Source organism: Sciurus carolinensis, chromosome 13 (genome assembly GCF_902686445.1).
Source record: "Sciurus carolinensis chromosome 13, mSciCar1.2, whole genome shotgun sequence".
NCBI lineage: Eukaryota > Metazoa > Chordata > Mammalia > Rodentia > Sciuridae > Sciurus > Sciurus carolinensis.
Genome location: NC_062225.1, coordinates 83,465,192 through 83,483,690, shown reverse-complemented (window position 1 = coordinate 83,483,690; position 18,499 = coordinate 83,465,192). Strand labels below are relative to the sequence as shown.

The 18,499-nt window shown below is 38.6% G+C and overlaps 1 protein-coding gene across 1 annotated transcript in view; it reads right to left on the bottom strand.

Moving 5' to 3' along the window:
- Nbas (NBAS subunit of NRZ tethering complex) overlaps positions 1–18,499 on the bottom strand; it is a 342,733-nt gene that overhangs the window by 44,232 nt on the left and 280,002 nt on the right. The window contains exons 45-47 of the mRNA XM_047522365.1: positions 6,971–7,189; positions 2,989–3,191; positions 630–719 (exon numbers count right to left, since the gene is read on the bottom strand). Coding sequence (XP_047378321.1) covers positions 630–719; positions 2,989–3,191; positions 6,971–7,189 — 512 coding nt within the window. The remainder of the gene's footprint in view (positions 1–629; positions 720–2,988; positions 3,192–6,970; positions 7,190–18,499) is intronic.

The following is an 18,499-nucleotide window of genomic DNA, read 5'->3' as shown; positions in this document are numbered from 1 at the left end:
TCTTTACAATAAGGGAACTTCATTATTATATTTTCGATTTAAAAAAGAAAACTGGGGGGAGGCTTACAGGGTTGACACAGATATTAGCCATAAATTTTGAGGAAGTGGATAGCTGTTAATTGGTAGTTGGTATTATCAATACTATTGCAGTTGAATGAAAAATGCTTGCTAAAAATGGCATAAGTGACAAACACTTTTATAACTTCTAAAGCTTTATATTCTGAGTCTCCAAACAGCAGACCTGACTTGTATTATATATATATACACACACACACACACACACACACTCTAGAATTTCTATACTTCCTCAGTACAATCAACCTGCTGTGGATGAGAATTCGTCTCTTCTAAGAAACTCAGAGCAGTTTTCTCTCCAGACCTCCATGTGAAGGAGGCAAGAAGAGAAACCTCTCTCCAGGGCAAGCAGGTCCTGCTAGCACTGATGTGGCCAGCAAAGAGATGGGATCCTGACTCTCCATATGCTGAGTCTCTCCTTAGTGATGCAGAAGGACCTCTATTCCTTTTCAAACACCTACAGTTGTTGCTTAGTCTTCAAGGTCTCAGAAATACAGACACTAAAAGTAATTCTCATACACAGGAAAGCCATTCAGTGGAGATCCAGGTCTTACCCCTTGTTCACACTGGCATGGACTGCTGCAACAATACCTTCCAGGACCTGGAGGGGGTCCCTTGGCTCACCAAGGTTGTCACTGGCACCACTGTGAAAATAGAGAGCAGAGTGAAGAGGGTCATTCAAGCCTCACAAATGCACATGGTATTTACACTCAGATGAACCCAGAGGGAGTCCAGCACAGTGCATGATCTGCCATAGCCACTTGTGCTACAAGTGTGCCAAGTCCAATACTGGGTGCTAAGGATATGGAAATGGGACACTTCTTAAGGAGCATGTTTTGCTGTCAAGAGAACAAATCTACTTGCATTCTGTCACTGAAAAAACATTCATTGAATATTAAATATGCAAGCCATTTAAAGTGTTAAATATGTAATAATCTTGGAGGTTATTACATTTGGACATTCTGAAAAACAAACAAACAAACAAACAACTAATATATACTTCTTGTTTACTAGGTACTGGGCACCACTAAGTGCTTTACCCATATTCTGCCATTTTATAATCCCCACTGCCCACAGACAAATACTTTATTCTGCCCATTTTCCAGATGTGCCTGTGTAGAAGTCCAGCAAATTCTGAAAATGCAAAGAGAAAAAGGAAGTTTAACCTGAGTTTCTGGGAGAATTGAAGTTTATGATTTCAATCAACTGCTGGCTTTGTTATTTTCCTGTCTTTGTCACTTTGCACCTACCAAGTCTTACTTTCTGAACAGTAAATATTATGGAAGTTGTCACCAGCAGTTTCTTTTCCTTTGAAAAAGAGGCAGCTGAACTCAAGCTCCCTGTCCCTCCACTTCTGAAAGACTTAATGCACATCACTGAAGCTACCCTGAGTGCCACGTAGACTATTGATCAGATCAGAACCAAACCTTGAGTGGTAGAACTGAGCGCAGGGAAGGAAAACAAAGTACAATTTATGTAAAGTGTTTATAACTGTAAAACTACTATATATCATAATTTTAATTATTAATGAAAATGTGCAATTTCAAGGAAATAAACTATATCAAAACACTAATTTTTCAAAATGTTTATTTTTGTAAGTTTTATCTAAGGCTTGATTTAAAAAATAATAAAAGGATAACTATAAACCAAAAGGTACAAAAGTATCAAATAAATATCTGTCATCCTTTGAAAGAGAGTGGTTCATATAACCAGTGACCAAAAAAAAAAAAACACAGTACAAAGCTTCATTAACTTGTTATTTCTAAAATAGCTATCCTATTTCATGTCTGTCCCTATATGTGAAATTTCCAGATACTTCAGAGCACTAAGGTGAAAACTGGATGAAGCTGGGGTAATTAAACTGATAAAAGCTCATTTGATTTCAGTTCAGCTGCAGAAAACTGACATGCATTTAATCAAAAAGTTCCTCAAGAGCAATACAGAATTACAAAGAATGCTTAAAAGGAGAATAAATTAAACACAACTAAATCTTTTAGCCTAATTGCATTATTCACAGAAAGCACTTGATGCCTCATTATTTTCTTAGCTTCACTTTCCCCTCTTTTCTAATCCTCTTGGATGCATTCCTACCAGGGCATATTGACATGAAGCAAGAATTTCTCAGTTGTCAAGTTTGTGCCATTAGCTGCAGGTAAATAATGTCCTTAACAGATGTCTAGTTTCTTCAGTGTATGAATAACCTTATCTTATATGTTTCAAGTATCTCTCTTTTTTTTTTTTTTTCCCTCCAGTACTGGGGATTGAACTTAGGACTTCATGCATGCATTGCATTACTTCATGCAAGTGCTCTACCACAGAGCTACACCACCAGCTGCCTGATTTACTTCAAAAGAAACTTCTGGAAACCATTTTTCCATTGCAACAAAGAAGGGATTTCAGAAAAGGGATTTTCAGAAATCTGAAAACCCACACTGAAGCCACAGGGCAGTCTGGCTCTTAGCTATATGCTCATGTGACATTTTGGACTTTCCCCTACTTCAAAAACGACTTAAGAGTTGGATGTAGTGGTGCATGCCTGAAATTCCAGTTACTTGGGAAGATTCCAAGTTCAAGTCCAGCCTGGGCAACATCTCGAAATGACCCCATCTCGAAACAAACAAACAAATAAGGAATAATGTGAGGAGGGAAAGAAGGGCCACCAGAGGTTAGCTTCCTAACATGTACACTTTATACCAGTGAGAGAACATTTTCATGGTTCTCTATTCTCAAGATTTTTAAGAAATAAGACTTTGAGAACTCTAAAAATAATCTCTCACTTTAGTAAAGTGCTTGAAAATTTAAAGCTTCTCTATACATGAGGATAGTTTAGCTTCATAACAACCCCGAGGCGGGCACTCATTATTGTAAAATGTTACCTTAGTTTTTCTTCAGTATTTACTCTTTAAAGCTTACCTCAAGACAGAAATTATTTTCATTAATGCACTCTGTACTACATCCTTGGGTGAGATGTCTAGAGGACCGACCGCCACCTCAAGTAGCTGCTGAATCATTCTTAGAGGCTGACCATCCAAACACATGGTCACAGCTTGGTCGTGAAGTTTCCCCTTTTCTGATCGGGATAGGTCATAGAGGTCACCGTATTTCTGCAGTATTTCCTAGAAAGACATGGTAGTCAACACCTAAATACCAGACGGAAATTAAATGTATCTACAAGCATGTAGTAAGACATAATTAGAATGTACTAAATCCAAATAAATTACAATCATCACAGCACACCAAAGGGTCATGAATTGGTTATCGAAAGCTTAGGATCAAGGGCCACCCAGGCTTGATTGCAAATCAAGTTTTACCAAATTCATTAAATAGTAGGTCTTTGTGATCTGAAATCAGCATCTGTAAAGTGAGGTTGAAGAAAAGAGGACATGTGACTAGAGGGCATCGTGAGCATCAACTGACAGAAGGATATAAAAGTCCTTTAGTACAATGTCATCATAAAGCAAGACTTGGTAGCTGTGAGTGTCACCATTATTATTATTGTAGGATAGTCACATAATAGTTACAATCTATTGAACATCAACTCTATAATCGCAGGTGCTGCACATTTACTCAATAGATTTTAACTATTAAAATGGTGGCACACATGGTATCTAACTTAATACTTAAAATAATCCTGTAAGTAGTTTTAGTAAGCCCCATAGCATCAAAAAGGAAACTGAAGGCCAAAGATTTTAAGTTACATTCTCAAAGTCACATGACTAGCAATTAATGGAGCTGGGATTCGAATCTAGAAGACTACTCCTCTGCCCCATGCCTCTCTTTATAATATCTGTAAGAACTGATGTTTCCACAAATAATTTAAGAACTAGGGCATAAGCTACTGCTTTGTAGAATAACAATTACGGTTACTGAGTGACAATGACACTTTCAGTTTCTTCAGTTTCCCTGGTGATCCTAAATATACTGCTTTGTTTTTCAAAACAACCATAACAATCTAGGAATGTTAGTTGGATTTTTTATGATATTAAAGATTTATGATTAATCTTGATTATTTTATAGTATGATCAACTGGATGTTCTAGAGAGAGATTTGGAAGCACTTCCAGGTAAAATGAAAATTTGACTCCCACAGGAGTGAGCAGAGGGAAGGTGGAGTATGTGTGAAAGCAGATTCATCATGTTTTGTGGTTTTGTTTATTTATTTTTTTTTATTTTTGTAGCTGTAGATGAACACAATACTTTATTTTATTTGTTTACTTTTATGTGGTGCTGAGGATCGAACCTAGTCTAGTACCTTACGGGTGCTAGGCAAGCTCTCTACCACTGAGCCACAAGCCCAACCCATGTTTTGGTAATTTTACTATTTTACTATTGTCTCCACTGTTTGAAAATTTTCATTAAAAAAAATCCCTATCAGGCAAAACAATCACTAATACCACAAGAGAAGAGCGAATGGAGGCTCCATGGGATGAAGCTCTTCCACTTCCTTAGACTGCACCAGACTACATGCGGATACATGCGTCATATAACTAAGCGGGTTAAAATCAAACTGAATTTAAAGGGGATAAATGTATGGGGCTGAAGATTATTCCCCATTTTTGTTATGAAAAGGGCCTCAATATTTCAGTAACCACGAGTATCCTCATATGATCGTCACATAGTTTGGCTGAATGAAATTTTCAAGGAATGACATGGTACACTTCAGCCATAACCTAGAAGAAATGAGCAGATATGTTCTGCTAATAACCCCTTGAATCCACACAGATCATTCCAGCCGCTGAAGGACAACACTTGTTCTGAGAAGAGTGATGCTAACCCTCTGGATTTTTATTTAGTATATTCAGTTTAAAAAGTAAATAAGTAGCCAGGCATAGGGGTGCACGCCTGTAATCCCAGTTGCTTGGGAAGATAAGGCAGGAGAAACTCAAGTTCAAAGCCCTCCTCAGCAACTTAGAAAGGCCCTAAGTACCCCAGTGAGAACCTGCCTCTAAATACAAAATAGGGCTGGGGATGAGGCTCAGTGGTTAAGCACCTCTGGTACTAATCCCCCCAAAAAGAAAGTAAACAAGAACTTAGAAATTTAATAATAATAAGTCTAAATCACTTTTACTTAAATCAAGATTCAATCTTTACCCTAGTTCATATAATTATGAATTATGGTATCAAAAACACCAGCAAGATAAAATCAAGATTAGTAAAGTCAGTTTGATCCCTAAAAAGGCTTCTATATTGTTCGTATCATTGTTTAATGGCATTCATTGTACAGGTTAATAGGCACTGAAAAATACAAAATGAAATAAAATTGCTACCAAACTTCTTAATTCTTTCCATTATCTTTTTAATGAGGGGTTTGCATTTATGTGTCTCATACAAATTTTGAAGGCTTCCATTTGTTTATTATCTGAATCCCTCTCCAGTGACTGATCTTTCTAGTCAAGAATATTTTTTTCTACAAGCCAAGGATATAAGTCAATAAATGTGATTTGAAAAAAATGAAAGAAGAGTTCACTGGCCACATATAGGTTCCTTTGCCACAGCACTAAAGGGCAGATAGAATAGTATTCATATACATAAACACTGTTTTCATTTACATAAAATCATTTACTTATTGATTTGTCAACCCTACAGTTACAAATAAGAATATCTAAACTCCCATGATGGTTAGAATACAGAACAAAATCTCTGAGGGCCTCAGAGGGTTTCTGGTGTCCTTGCACAGTGCTGACACCTAGGTCCTCAAACCCCAGTAAGGGCAAGGGCTCCTGAACTCTAGGTGGTGTTTTGAGACACGGCCTCAACAAGAAAGTAAGGAGGAAAAATCTCACTAGCCATAAAATTCCTATCAATAATACTGTTATACTGGAAACATTTACATTAATACAGGACAAGGACGATGCATGTTTAAAAAAAAAAAACTGTTGAAGAAGGCACTGGAGGCTATTTCTGATTTTTTTTCTGAAAATTATGAGGGAAAAAAACCATTATTAATCAATTGGAGAGCAAAGCACCCAGCAGCTGCAGGAGAAGCACCATCTTCAGTACTTGTGAACTTTGGGGACCCTCCTCTTCTGAGGCACAGGTACAGGGCTCACTCAACACCTGCTGTCCATTCCTCTCCCACCTTTCCCACCTCCCCGTTCTCTTCTTTCCCAGATAATACAGGTATCATCTGTAATAAGGGGCCCAAATTCCTTCAGATAGAACTGACAGTCAAGTGATAATGAAAAGGTAAAAGGATAAAGGGTTGGACCATTTTCAAGAGTATCTGCAAGTCTGAAAACCTGATTAACTACTGGTAGGGTTGGGTTTTTTTTTTTTTTTTTTTTTTGAGAGGGGCTACCAGGGATTGAACCCAGGGGCACTTTACCAGTTTCATTCACATCTTTTTTTTCTTTTTTGAGATAGAGTCCTGCTAAGTTGCTAAGTTGCTGAGGCTGATCTCAAATGTGCAGCCATCCTGCCTCAGCCTCCCAAGGAGCTGGAATTACAGGCGAGCACATGCCACCTGCCTTGTAATTGGGATCTTAAGTGTTCTGCAAAGTTCCATGTGTTAAAGTCTCCATCCCCCAGGTGGTGCTGGTGGAACCTTTAGCGGGTTGGCCCAGTGAGTGTTCCTTAGGGCACCAAGAGCAGGACTCTTGGTCACCAATAGTGGGACGCTATCTCATTTCTCTCTGTTGCTTCCTGGACACGAGGCGAAAGCTTCCGCACTCCTGCTATCGTGTGCAGCCCCAGGTCCAGAGCAATGGGACCAACTGATCACAGACAGAAACCTTGAAAACTAGGAAGCAAAATAAACCACTTATTAGTTGATTATCTCAGGTATTTGTTACAGTAATGGAAGTTGGCACAACTACCAGCATAGCTTTTAAAGGAAAGAATCAAAGGCACACCCTGATATTGCAGTGAGTGGGTATACAGCAGTTTCCATTCATTACCTGATCACTATTCTTCAGAGAAAGGATGAAGCTATGGTGCAGAGTTTCCAGGTGGGCAAGTGATTTCTCCAGATGATTCAAAGTATCCACATAGGTAACTTTAGAATCACTAGCTTCCTGAATGTCTTCTTCTGAATTTCTTTTCTTTGGCTTCTCAATAAAATGTTTGACTGTTTTAATGGCTTTTCTAGTCATCTCTTCACGTGCTTCCACAGACAGCTTTTTTAAAAAAAGGCATTAAACAACTGTGAGACAAACCAGTCTTACATTATTATATATGGCATATTCAATAAGGCATTAGTAAGGTAATGAGAATAAAAGTGAAATTTTAATATTAACAACGTAACCAATGAACAGGATTTTCACTAGTTTTTCTTTTGTAGAAGAAAACAAAAACAGTGAGGTACCATTTGTACTATTAAATTAGAAATACAGGTTTCAAAGTGATAATAATCAACTAGGCAATACTGGGATAGACAAACCAATATTCACACTGACTGTCAGTTACAATGCAAAAATGAGTCATTTCTAAAACCATAATTTCTAGTTCTGATCATTTATTATAAGGAAATAATTCAAAAGAAATATAGGTATGAAGATTTTAACTAGAACAAGTCTCTAAAAAGAAAACTTCAAAAGCAATCTAATTGACAAGAGAAATGATGACTAGTTTATGACAAATTACTGGTTAGCATATTATGCAGTCATTAAAACTGAAATTAGAAAAACAGCATAGCTATTTTGAAAAACACATCATAAAATGTTAAATTTTAGAGATCAGGATATTAAAAATCCTCTAAATCAACTTACATTAAAATATAAATATCTATACATAATATAGATATATTTTATGCAAAAAAATGCATACATAAAAAATTCAGTTGTCTATGCATGTATTTATATATACATATGTAAGTGTGTATATACATGTACATGTGTATACATGTGTGCATATGCATGTCTACATACACACACATGCACATATGTATATTAATAAATACCAAAAAACAGTGACTGTGAAGGTATTGGGATTATAAACATTTTTTTTCTTCTCTGCTTTCCAAACATTCTGCAACAATGGACTCATTCATTAACATGTGTCAGGCTGTGTTTGGTTTGCAGGGGTTATATTTTTCTAATAATTTTAAAAATATTAAGCTTACTTACCCTCATGAATACAAAATAGAAGTCTAAACTTTGTCCATTTTGATGGAGAAACTAAATACCTCTGAGTAATCCTTGGTGCCCTCTGAAGCCCTGCTGATTTGTGTTGTTTTAGATTCTGGATGTTAGCTTACTGTCAACTAACTACTCGAGCCCATTTTTACATATCCTTAAAAGCACTATGTGTTGAGAGAGAGAGAGAGAGAGAGAGAGAGAGAGAAACAGATAAAAGTCCTAAGACAAAAATATCAATTTTCCCTATTATTTCTTCTTTTTTCCCCCACAGTATTGGGAATTGAAAATAAGACTGCTGTTCCACTGAACCACTGAGCTATATCCCCAGTCCTTTGAATTTTATTTTTGAGACGGGGTCTTGCTAAGTTGCTGAGGCTAGCCTTGAACCTGCAATCCCCCTGCCTCAGCTTCCTGAATTGCTGGGATTTCAGATGTGCACCACTGTGCCCAACTTCCCTAGTATTTCTTAAAATCAGTCATTGTACATCTCTGGTTATTCTGAAAAGTAGGAATAGGCTTAAATAGAAGATATCAGTGGCCACACTAGGAGGTATACCTACAATAACCCTCCATTTCTTATCTGCTACCTCCAAGTCACTCTACCCAGAATCATTAGCTCTGAATAGTGAAAGCTGACATTTTCTTAATCCCACATAAATACTGATTAAAAGGTTTCTTTAGGAAAGTACTATTTCCATTGAATTGTAACTTTTTTTTTTTTTTTTTACTTTGCAAATGTAGCTTTAAAACAAGTTCCATTGCCTCTACTTCTTAGACTTCTGCCTCTAGGCACCTATAGCATAAAAACAATCAGAAGTCACCAGTGACTGGTAAGGATGAATTACGCAGTTCTCTCTTTTCCTCAACAAACTGTGAACACCTCCCTGTGGTTTAGAAATACAAGACATTAGAACCGTGTTTAGTTCAAAGGACTCCCCTTCCTCTACCATGTGCGTGGAGAGACTAAGATCAGGAGAGTTAAGTGAAAAGAGTAAAAACTGCAACCCAGAGCACATGGTTACCCAGGGCATGCTCCCTACCACTGTCGCTCACAAGCTGCCTCTTGGTTACCTCTGCACCCTCACAGGCTCTGCCAGCATATGCTGCTTAAATGCAGACTGAGAATCAATATTGTATGTGAATCCTTTCTTTCTATTATATTTGTTTCCCCAAGTAATAAAATTTAGAGAATTACTTGGATATATCAGTTTGCAAATACTCTTCCTGGCCTATTATGCAGTGTGGAAGATAATAAACAGGCAAGACAGTAAGGGAAAGCCGGTGATTTACAGGTGCAGGAAGTGAGGTCCTGGAAGAAATAATGGGTTCCCAAGCCTTTCGGTCCAGATGCAGTCTTTGTTGTCCAAGGCTTAACCTGCCATTGCCAACCAACCCTGGAATGGAAGCATGGCAAGCAGGAAGCACACTAAACTCAAAGCCTATGCCTAACACTGACTACCAGGGTGACTGCAGGCAACTTGACAAAGTACTTCAAAGACTTAGTTGCCTTCATTTAAAAAAATATGAAAAATGTCAACTACTATCTAATGTCATTTTAAAAATTAAGTGAGATAATACATAAAACAACCAGCACAAAACCTTCCTCATAGCAAGTACTCAATAAATGGAAGCTGAATTTTAATTTGGCCAACTGATAAAATACACAGCCAACCCCTACTTGTTGGTTTTACATTTGCCTAATGCACTGTCATCTAATTCTCTTTTTTTTTTTTTTACTTTAATTGATTTTTTTTTATTATTGTATACAAATGGGATACATGTTGTTTCTCTATTTGTACATGGAGTCAAGGCATACCATTTGTGTAATCATAAATTTACATAGGGCAATGATGTTTGATTCATTATTTTTTTTCCCTTCCCCCCACCCCTCCCACCCCTCTTTTCCCTCTATACAGTCCTTCTTTCCTCCATTCTTACCACCCTCCTTATCCCTAACCCTAATGCACTGTCATCTAATTCTCTCTTTTTTTTTGTTAATTATTATTTTTTTTTTTTATTTTTACAGACTGCATTTTGATTCATTGTATACAAATGGGGTACATCTTTTCGTTTCTATGGTTGTACACAATGTAGATTCATACCGTTCATATAATCATACATGTACACAGGGTAATGATGTCTGTCTCATTCCACCATTTTTCATACACCCTTCATTTCCCTCTATGTAATCTAAAGTTCCTCCATTCTCCTCTCACCCCCACCCCTCTCTTTCAGAAGAGCCTTTTTAAAAAATCTTCTCAAATTTCTCAGCATAAAACACAAGGATCTTCACAAGCCAGTTCCAAGCTAACCAACTCCCTAGCCTTCTAATTGTAAGCCACAACCTAGGCCCCAGCCAGACTTATCATTCCCAGTTGTCATTATGCACCTGTTGTCTCAATGAAATGCTGGCTTCCCTCTTCTTAGCAAGGCCAATTTCTAGCCATGTTTCAATATCAAACATAGGGGGTCAACCCAGACTCATGAGCTTCTTCAGCCCCTACAGGAAGTTCATTGGCAAGTTGTCTGCTCTATGTGCATAAACCATTTCTTATATGCACGGCTGAGTCTGGAGCTCACACTGAACAGTGCTGTCATGAAACTTGCTGCCGATCATGAGGGGCAAAGTGACTGTTTTCAGGAGTTAAAACTGACCTCATTAATACAGAATCATCAGAAAAGGCATTTTCCCTATTTTAAGTGATCCTTTAAAATAACTAAATAATCTGATGCTTCATATAAATAAATACAGTCTAACTTTCCTGAGATAACCAGGAACTCCAAGCAGCAGAATGCTAATAAGAAAAAGATGGAAGGGCTTTTCTTTCAAGTTTTTCACCACTTCGTAAAAACAGGTTTACTGCTGAAAGACTCCAAAATGCGATTAAGAAATACAATTTTAACACTGAATTTATATCTAGCTGATTTATTTTATTTAAAAATGTCCATGATGAGTGGTGCAGAAGTAAAAGAAAAAAAAAAAAAAAGATTAAAGAAATGTTCCAGAGTAAGAAACAGCTATTTCTTTTCTATACCTGGTGGCTATGCAGTACCTTTATTCTTAAAATTCTTTTTGAAGTCCATAGCATTAACATGTCATTCATATACATTATTACTATAATGATAAATGAAGATTCTTTTTTACTATTTCTATAGTAATTAATTGCTATAAATGTAGATTTTGTGAAATTATTCCATCACTCAATAAAGAAGTATTGAGTATCTATTTCCCAGGCCCCACAGAAAATGGAGATAAAATCATGAGCCAGACTCACCAAGAAACCACAAATATTTGGGGCCAAGACAGTGGAGGCAGAACATAGCTGGAGTCAGTTATGACTTTAGCAAATCTTATTGGGGTCTAGCTTCAAAATAAACCTAAACTCTAAGCTTTCCAGTGCCTCCCCTCCCAGCACTGTTCTCAGACACCATCAGCCCCATAGAGTGCTGCAATGGTTAAAAGGTGCCTCCCCGTAAGACAGAGCGGTGCATGCTGAACACAAGCACTCCATCTGCTCCACTGCATTTGTCAACGTCCTTGCCATGCTCCAGCCAATTAGATCTAAGCAAAAGTGACATGTGTTATTTCTGAGCCAAAGCAACAAAAAGCTCACATGGATCTTTATCCATTCTCCCTTCTTTCTCAACCATAGCAACTGAGGAGCATGCAGGGCCCAGAAGGTGCTAAAACATGCAGAGCTTCCATCACCCTTCCATCACCATAAGTGACTTTGTGCCATAGAGTCCTTTGCAGTCTCTTACTGAATTAGGAAAACAAAGGAATATTAATCTTCTGACTGTTGAGACACTATACATACACCTCAGTCTATTCTGACATACACCATGTACTAAGGGTAAGGCAATATGTGGCTCTGGTTTTCAGATCAGATGTTGCAAAAAATAGTAATCTTGTATGCTCTAATAAAATATTTAACAAAACTGTTGCCCATGGTAACATCACGTGCAGATCATATCCCTAATAAACTTGTGGCACCAGAGAGATTGGAAAATGGAACACTGGTAGCATGTGCTGGATGTTACAGGGTGCTGTGGTTAACTATCACAAGAAAGAAATGACATTGTTCAGATTGCAGGTAGGGCCAAAATGAAGCTGCAAAATAGCAGAAATTCAGGGTCTTACGAGGTTAAAAAAAATTCTAAATCTAGATTCCAGTAGTAAAGATAAGATTGAGAATCCACAGATAACAAATGCCAGGTAAAACCTTTAGGAGATTAAAGTGCTTCAGGGGAAAGATAAACCAAGGGTGTGACATCTCGTAAATTCTTTCAATTGGTCAAAATGGCTCAGGGCAGAGATTCAATTAATGATGTGGTCTTTCACAGACACCTGACAACAGCTTTAAGGTAGCTCCTTTTAAATTGAGAGACAATGTATGGGGGTGATACATCAAAGATATATAGTATCTGAGAAAAATGTCTCAAAAACAAATAAGCAAACAAAAAGAGCCTGGAAATGTGGTTACGGGCATGTGTTGGTAAAAGATATCAAATCTAAAGTAGCAGAGATATTTTAAACACACAGATTGGATAATGCCACTCCACTGCTCAGATTTACTTACTACTTTCCGTTCACTAAGAATAAACCCTCCGGCTGGGGTTGTAGCTCAAAGGTAGAGCGCTTGCTTCACGCATGTGAGGCACTGGGTTCGATCCTCAGCACCACATAAAAATAAATAAAGGTATCTATAATTAAACATATAAAAAAAAAAAGAATAAACTTTGCCTTCAAGGCCCTGTTAGTCCTTGGGTGATCTGCTCCACACCTCCCTCCCTCTGTAATCCATTCCTTCCTTCACCCATGTTGTCATTCCACTCCAAACACACCAACCCCTCTGTCCCTCAGAGCCCCTGCTCTTATAGGCCTCTGCTTGAAAGCTCTTCCAGGCATCCTACTTAGGACTTGACCAAATGTCATCTTACCTGGGATGCTTCCCTGGCCACTCTAACACCCCATGTGTCCTCAACGACTCTTTCTCCTGAACCTTTATTTTTCCTTCATAACTAACCTACTGGGTTTCTATTTGTTTACTGGTGCCACAGAAGCATTTCCAGAGTGACTGTGGCTCAGACATAAGAAACACCCTTTGAACTGAGAGTTGAACTCAGTGAACTGAGAGTTTCAGAAAGAACTGCAAAAGCACAGTTGCGGAAGTAGGAAGGTCCATGCTGCACAGGAGGTCGAACAGTAGAGCACTGTATCGTTTAGACAGGGCAGGAGAGCGAAGGGCCAGAGGTACGCTCTGCAGGCCACAGGAGTTGGTTACATATTCTTTAGTTTATTTGGGTTTTGCGATCCTCTAAAAAGATATAAAAGCCAGTGTTACCTAAGAGCTGTACAAAAGGCAATGAGCTAAATTTAACCTGTGGGTCCAAGTGTACTGACCCCTGACTTATAATCCAAAAGCTACAGCTGGAAAGAGAGGGTGAGAAGAAACTGTAAGCGGATGCCAGGTTAACTGCGAAGTCTGACTGGGAAGCTCCTGAGGGCGACAGTGCACATTAAGGACAGTTTTACATAAAGATGGCCTTTAGAGCCTCATTTTTAAAAACACTGTGAGAAGATCCACTTTCTAAGAAAAATACAGGACTTCAGTTATCTGAGAAAATAAATCTCATCGCTTCTCAGGTCTCCCTTACCTATCCTTCCAGAAGCAGTTCATGAGTTCACTTCTCTGGGGAATCCGCACTGACAGCTCCCTCCAAGGTGCCAAACCACTCCCAGGTCTTCCTAAGGCACTCTGTGCTCACCTACACCTTGACCTTCTGGTTACTTATGCACCTTCTTAACTAAACAAGGAGATCCTTCAGGGTAGAAATGGTGTTTTCTCTTTGTATTCCTAGCACCCAGTACAATGTCTAGTACTTTAAAAACCAACAGTAAATGACTGCTAATTATTGAACATTATGATTAATGTAAATGTTAAAAGTGTAAATAAAACACAGAACTTTAAAAGTGCAATAAAATTCCATGTTCTCAACATATCCCAAGATGCCCATGGTCTGAAATGCTCTAAAAGTTCCAGATCACCTAGTAATTCTGCAGTATCCTATTCCTGTAAAGAGGGCCCAAGAACAAAGGGACTGTAAAAGGACATTTAAAAGACTTCAAACAAAGATCAAGCCTAAATGTATGGCAAGAGAAGAATGACAGGTTATAGGGATCAAAAGTCATGCAGGAAAAGGTACAAGGACATCAAACTACTGACGGCTTTCCAATTATTCATTCATTGTACATTCACTGAGTACACATTGTACATCTGTCCTAGGCTAGGTCCTGGTTACAAATGCAATTAAATAAGTCCCTGCCCCTGGATATGTCAAAAAGATAAGAGACACTACGCAAAAAGCATCACCATCATACAACTATGGTGCTGTGAAATTAGATAAAACGGTGCCTGCCTGTAATCCCAGCAACTCAGGAGACTGAAGCAGGAGAATCACAAGTTCAAGGTCAACAACTTAGCTAGACTCTGTCTCAAAATAAAGAATGAAAAAGGCTGGGGATGTAGTTCAGTGGGTAAAGTGCCCCTGGGTCCAATCCCTGTACCATTCTCTTCCACACACAAAAAAAAACAAAAAACAAAAAACAAAAACAAAACAAAACAAAACAAAACAAAACAAAAACTCCTAAGATGCTATGGAAGCCTTAGAAGGACATTCTATCCAGACTGGAGGTGAGGGGCAGGTGAGTCCATGAAAGGGTTGCTGCAGGTGGATATCTCTAAGGAGAGACCTCAAAAGTGAATAGGAACTAAGATAGGAAAGGAAGAAGGTGAAGAGGTCAACAGTCAAAGGAGCAGGCAGGGGGCCTGGCAGTGCATGGGCTTGACTAGAATGAAGGGCAAGGAAAGGCCTGCCAGAGAGAGAGGAGTGATGCAGGGAGGACATCACCAGGGCCCCCTGGCACAGGCTGATGACACTGCCCTCCACACATGGAAAGGATGTAAGCAGGAGACTGACGCCGTCTAGATCAGTTTTTAGGTGATGGCTCAATGCAGAATTCAGCAAGATAACGTCCATCATTGGCAGGCACTTTAAGGCTAATAAGTTTTGCTACGCAAACTTTCTTTTCTGTTATTGTTAATGAGCACAGCATGACTTTGAACCTAAGGCTGACATTTATAAAATGGCAGGTGACTTAAGAAAACACAGTGGATACCTATAGAGTGAGGTGGAAAAATCAGAGCTTACCTACAGTTTATGCTGCTAAAAGCAACTATATAAAATAATAGGAAAGTCAAGAGCAAACTTCCTGATATATTTTTAGCATCTAAGTTGAGAGACTCAAAACAATTTCTTTGAGGAATGAAGGATAGACAGATACTCTTTTTAGGTTCCCATTTACAAACTCAGCCCCTCTCCCTCCATCTCTTCCTTCTCCTTTTCATGCTCAACACGGAGTGTGTGCTGGCCTGGAAATGGTACCAGGGATACAAAGATAAACTAAGACACAGTCTCTAACTTTGAAGAACATACATCCTAACAGAAAAGTCAACACAAAAATAAATATTTATAAAATGTGACAGATCAAAAAGAAATATAAAATATAAATGAGAAAAGTAGAACAGTATGTGGGTACACTAAAAAAAAAATCTGCTTTAAGAAGGCAAAAAAGAAGGTGAAAACTGAACTAGAACTTCCAGGGGGACCAAGAGCTCACGTGGAAGGGGAAGGAGGAACAGATTTGAGGCAGAGAGAGCCGCTTGAGGAATTAAACCCAGGCTTGCATAAAAGAGAATGTTCTATGGCCACAACTCTCAACCTTTTATTGTGCTCCAAAATACCTCAGGAACACAATATACTCTTGCCAAAAACAGTGACTCAAGACTTCAAGGAGTCTCCTGGGGTGGAGAAATGAATGCAGAGCAGCAGCTAGCAGTACGTTTGGGAAAGACAGGACAGTTTCTGAAAAAGATCAAAATATCCCAGGAGTTTGATCCCCGAGGCTAAACACTACTCCTCCCGAGTCTCCCTCCCTCATGATTCCTAGAACAGCTCTTGGAGGTGCAGGTGTGTGTTCAGACAAGGGACTGCCCTGTAGAGGAGATACAAGGGAAGACTGGGCCATCGCAGGTGCCATATGGAGAAAGGGACCTTCTCCTTAGGCCAGTGCTTTTCAAACTGGGACCATGTGCCCCAGGACACAAAGCCTTTCAAAGGCAAATGGACACAAGCACAGGAACAGTTTTCTTAATCTCTATCTTCTCTAAATATTTTTTCCTAAAACTAATCTTCTTGAAAACATGCCAGAGGGCAAGGTGTGAAGGCTGCTCTTTCTATCAATGACCCCTTGTCCACCTACCGAGAAAGATAGTCTCTCACTCTACCTGAATCTGACTCTGATACACTGTCCCAGTGTCTATGAATCTCCAGAACACCTAACAAAGAACAATTCAAAATACTAACATATTATAGGACTCCAAGGACTGGATAAGAAATTTCTTTTTGCATGGCACAAAGTTTCCAAATCATGGCTTTCAACAAAATTTATTAAGGATCTAATTGAAGTGTCAGCTGATAAGTCACTGAAAATATTTTTTAATAATAGTTCATGATATAATTTTTAGTCTATAACTTGGAGGACATTCAAAGAATTGAGTGGTCCTGCTATGAAAAATCTCCCACCACTTATGTATGTGAACAAAGTTTTTAAGTACTCACGCCTATGAAAATATAAACTATAAAAGAAAAAGAACTGATGGTGAACTCAATCTCAACCTAACAATAAGTAACAGTCATCCAAGGGCACATAAACCAATTAAAAGCAACATTTAAATCCCTATTCACCTCATTAAGATGTGCATTTTGAGTTTAATTTCATTTACTTTAAATATAATTTTATTTTTTTAATAATTATCAAAAAAGTAACACATCTATGTTGTTCTGACTGATACATACTACAATAATTAAAACAGTGACTCAATATTTTAAGAAGAATCTTAAAACCCTATGGTCACAAGAAAATGTTTAAATGTTAATTTCTATTTATATAATTATTTCTGATAGAAACAGACTTTTAAGCATAAATACACTGTATCACAATACAATTATATGAAAGTAAAGATTGCAAAAACTCCTGGCACAACACAACTCCATTCAAACCCTTGCACTTACAGACCTAGCATGGCTTCCAGCAGTTTGAGGTCATGTCCCTAGGATGGCTCCTGTTCCCCTTGATAAAATGCCTGTTGAGGTAGCTCCAAGTTGCCAGTAGAATTTACTGTTTGTTCCAGCCCAGCACCAGTGATGGACCAGCAGGCCCCCCCAACTGCCTTTAAGAACAATTATTTTAGAAAGCTCCTTATTAAGGTCCTCTCTCTTCCCCTTTGGGCTGTAAACCTTCCACCATGCAGCACTGTGGCAGTGAGGGCCTGGGAGTTGCTAAAACAAACAAGCAGAAGACGGCTCTCATTCTCCTCCTAGTTCTGGTGGCAGGTAAGGAGTTCACTGGCAACTTGCAATTGCTCACTTACCTTCTGTCATGAAGAATCAGGAGAGGAGAAGTCGCTTCTACTTTGGATAAGTGCCAGTTAGCAAGCCCAGCTGGTTCAGTCATCTCTCTCAGCCCAGCACCCTTCAGCACACCCCAGCATCCCAACAGAGTTGACCTCAATTGATGCTGGCCATTCCTCACTCTACAGTAGCCATTACTAGGTAAAATCCATCTCCTAGGCTCCAGCTTTACCTCTCTTGGAAAGAAATAGTAGAAAGAGAGGAAAAGAATCGGTGCAGCCTTTGTGACTGCCATGGACTGGCTTATTCTTGTACTTTTCAAAGGGATAGAGATAAATAGCAAATCACTATGATGTATAGCTTACCCTGGATATAAACAGGGTTACAGAACAGTTTTACTTCATGGTTTGTTTTTTTTCTGGGAAAGTTTTAATTTTAAAGGTCAATTTTTAAAATAGGCTGGAAGTTATGCTCTGTTTTGTAATCATTTCAAGTTATGATAAATTATATATCATGTGTTAGAGGGGAAACAAGTTACTCTCTTAGGTATTTTATTTGCAAAACAGGTGTAAGCCCACTGCTTTGGAGCCCTATTTCAAAATCAGATAAGCATGTAAATTCCTGGGTCCTCATCAGACTTGCTGACTCAATCTGTGGGGCTGGGAAAGGCTTTGGCATTAGTGTAAAGCATTGTATTCTGCATGAGCTTCTCCTGTCCAACTCTAATGGCAACAGAAGTGTATGGCCCATGATTTTAAGCTCTGAGGACTTGAAGTTTCCAAATGATGGAATGAACTGGCCAGTGGTGAATGTGAAAAATACCTGGTGGTGGTTGTTGGGACTGATGCAAAGGGACTGTGAGGAGGTCACTGCAAG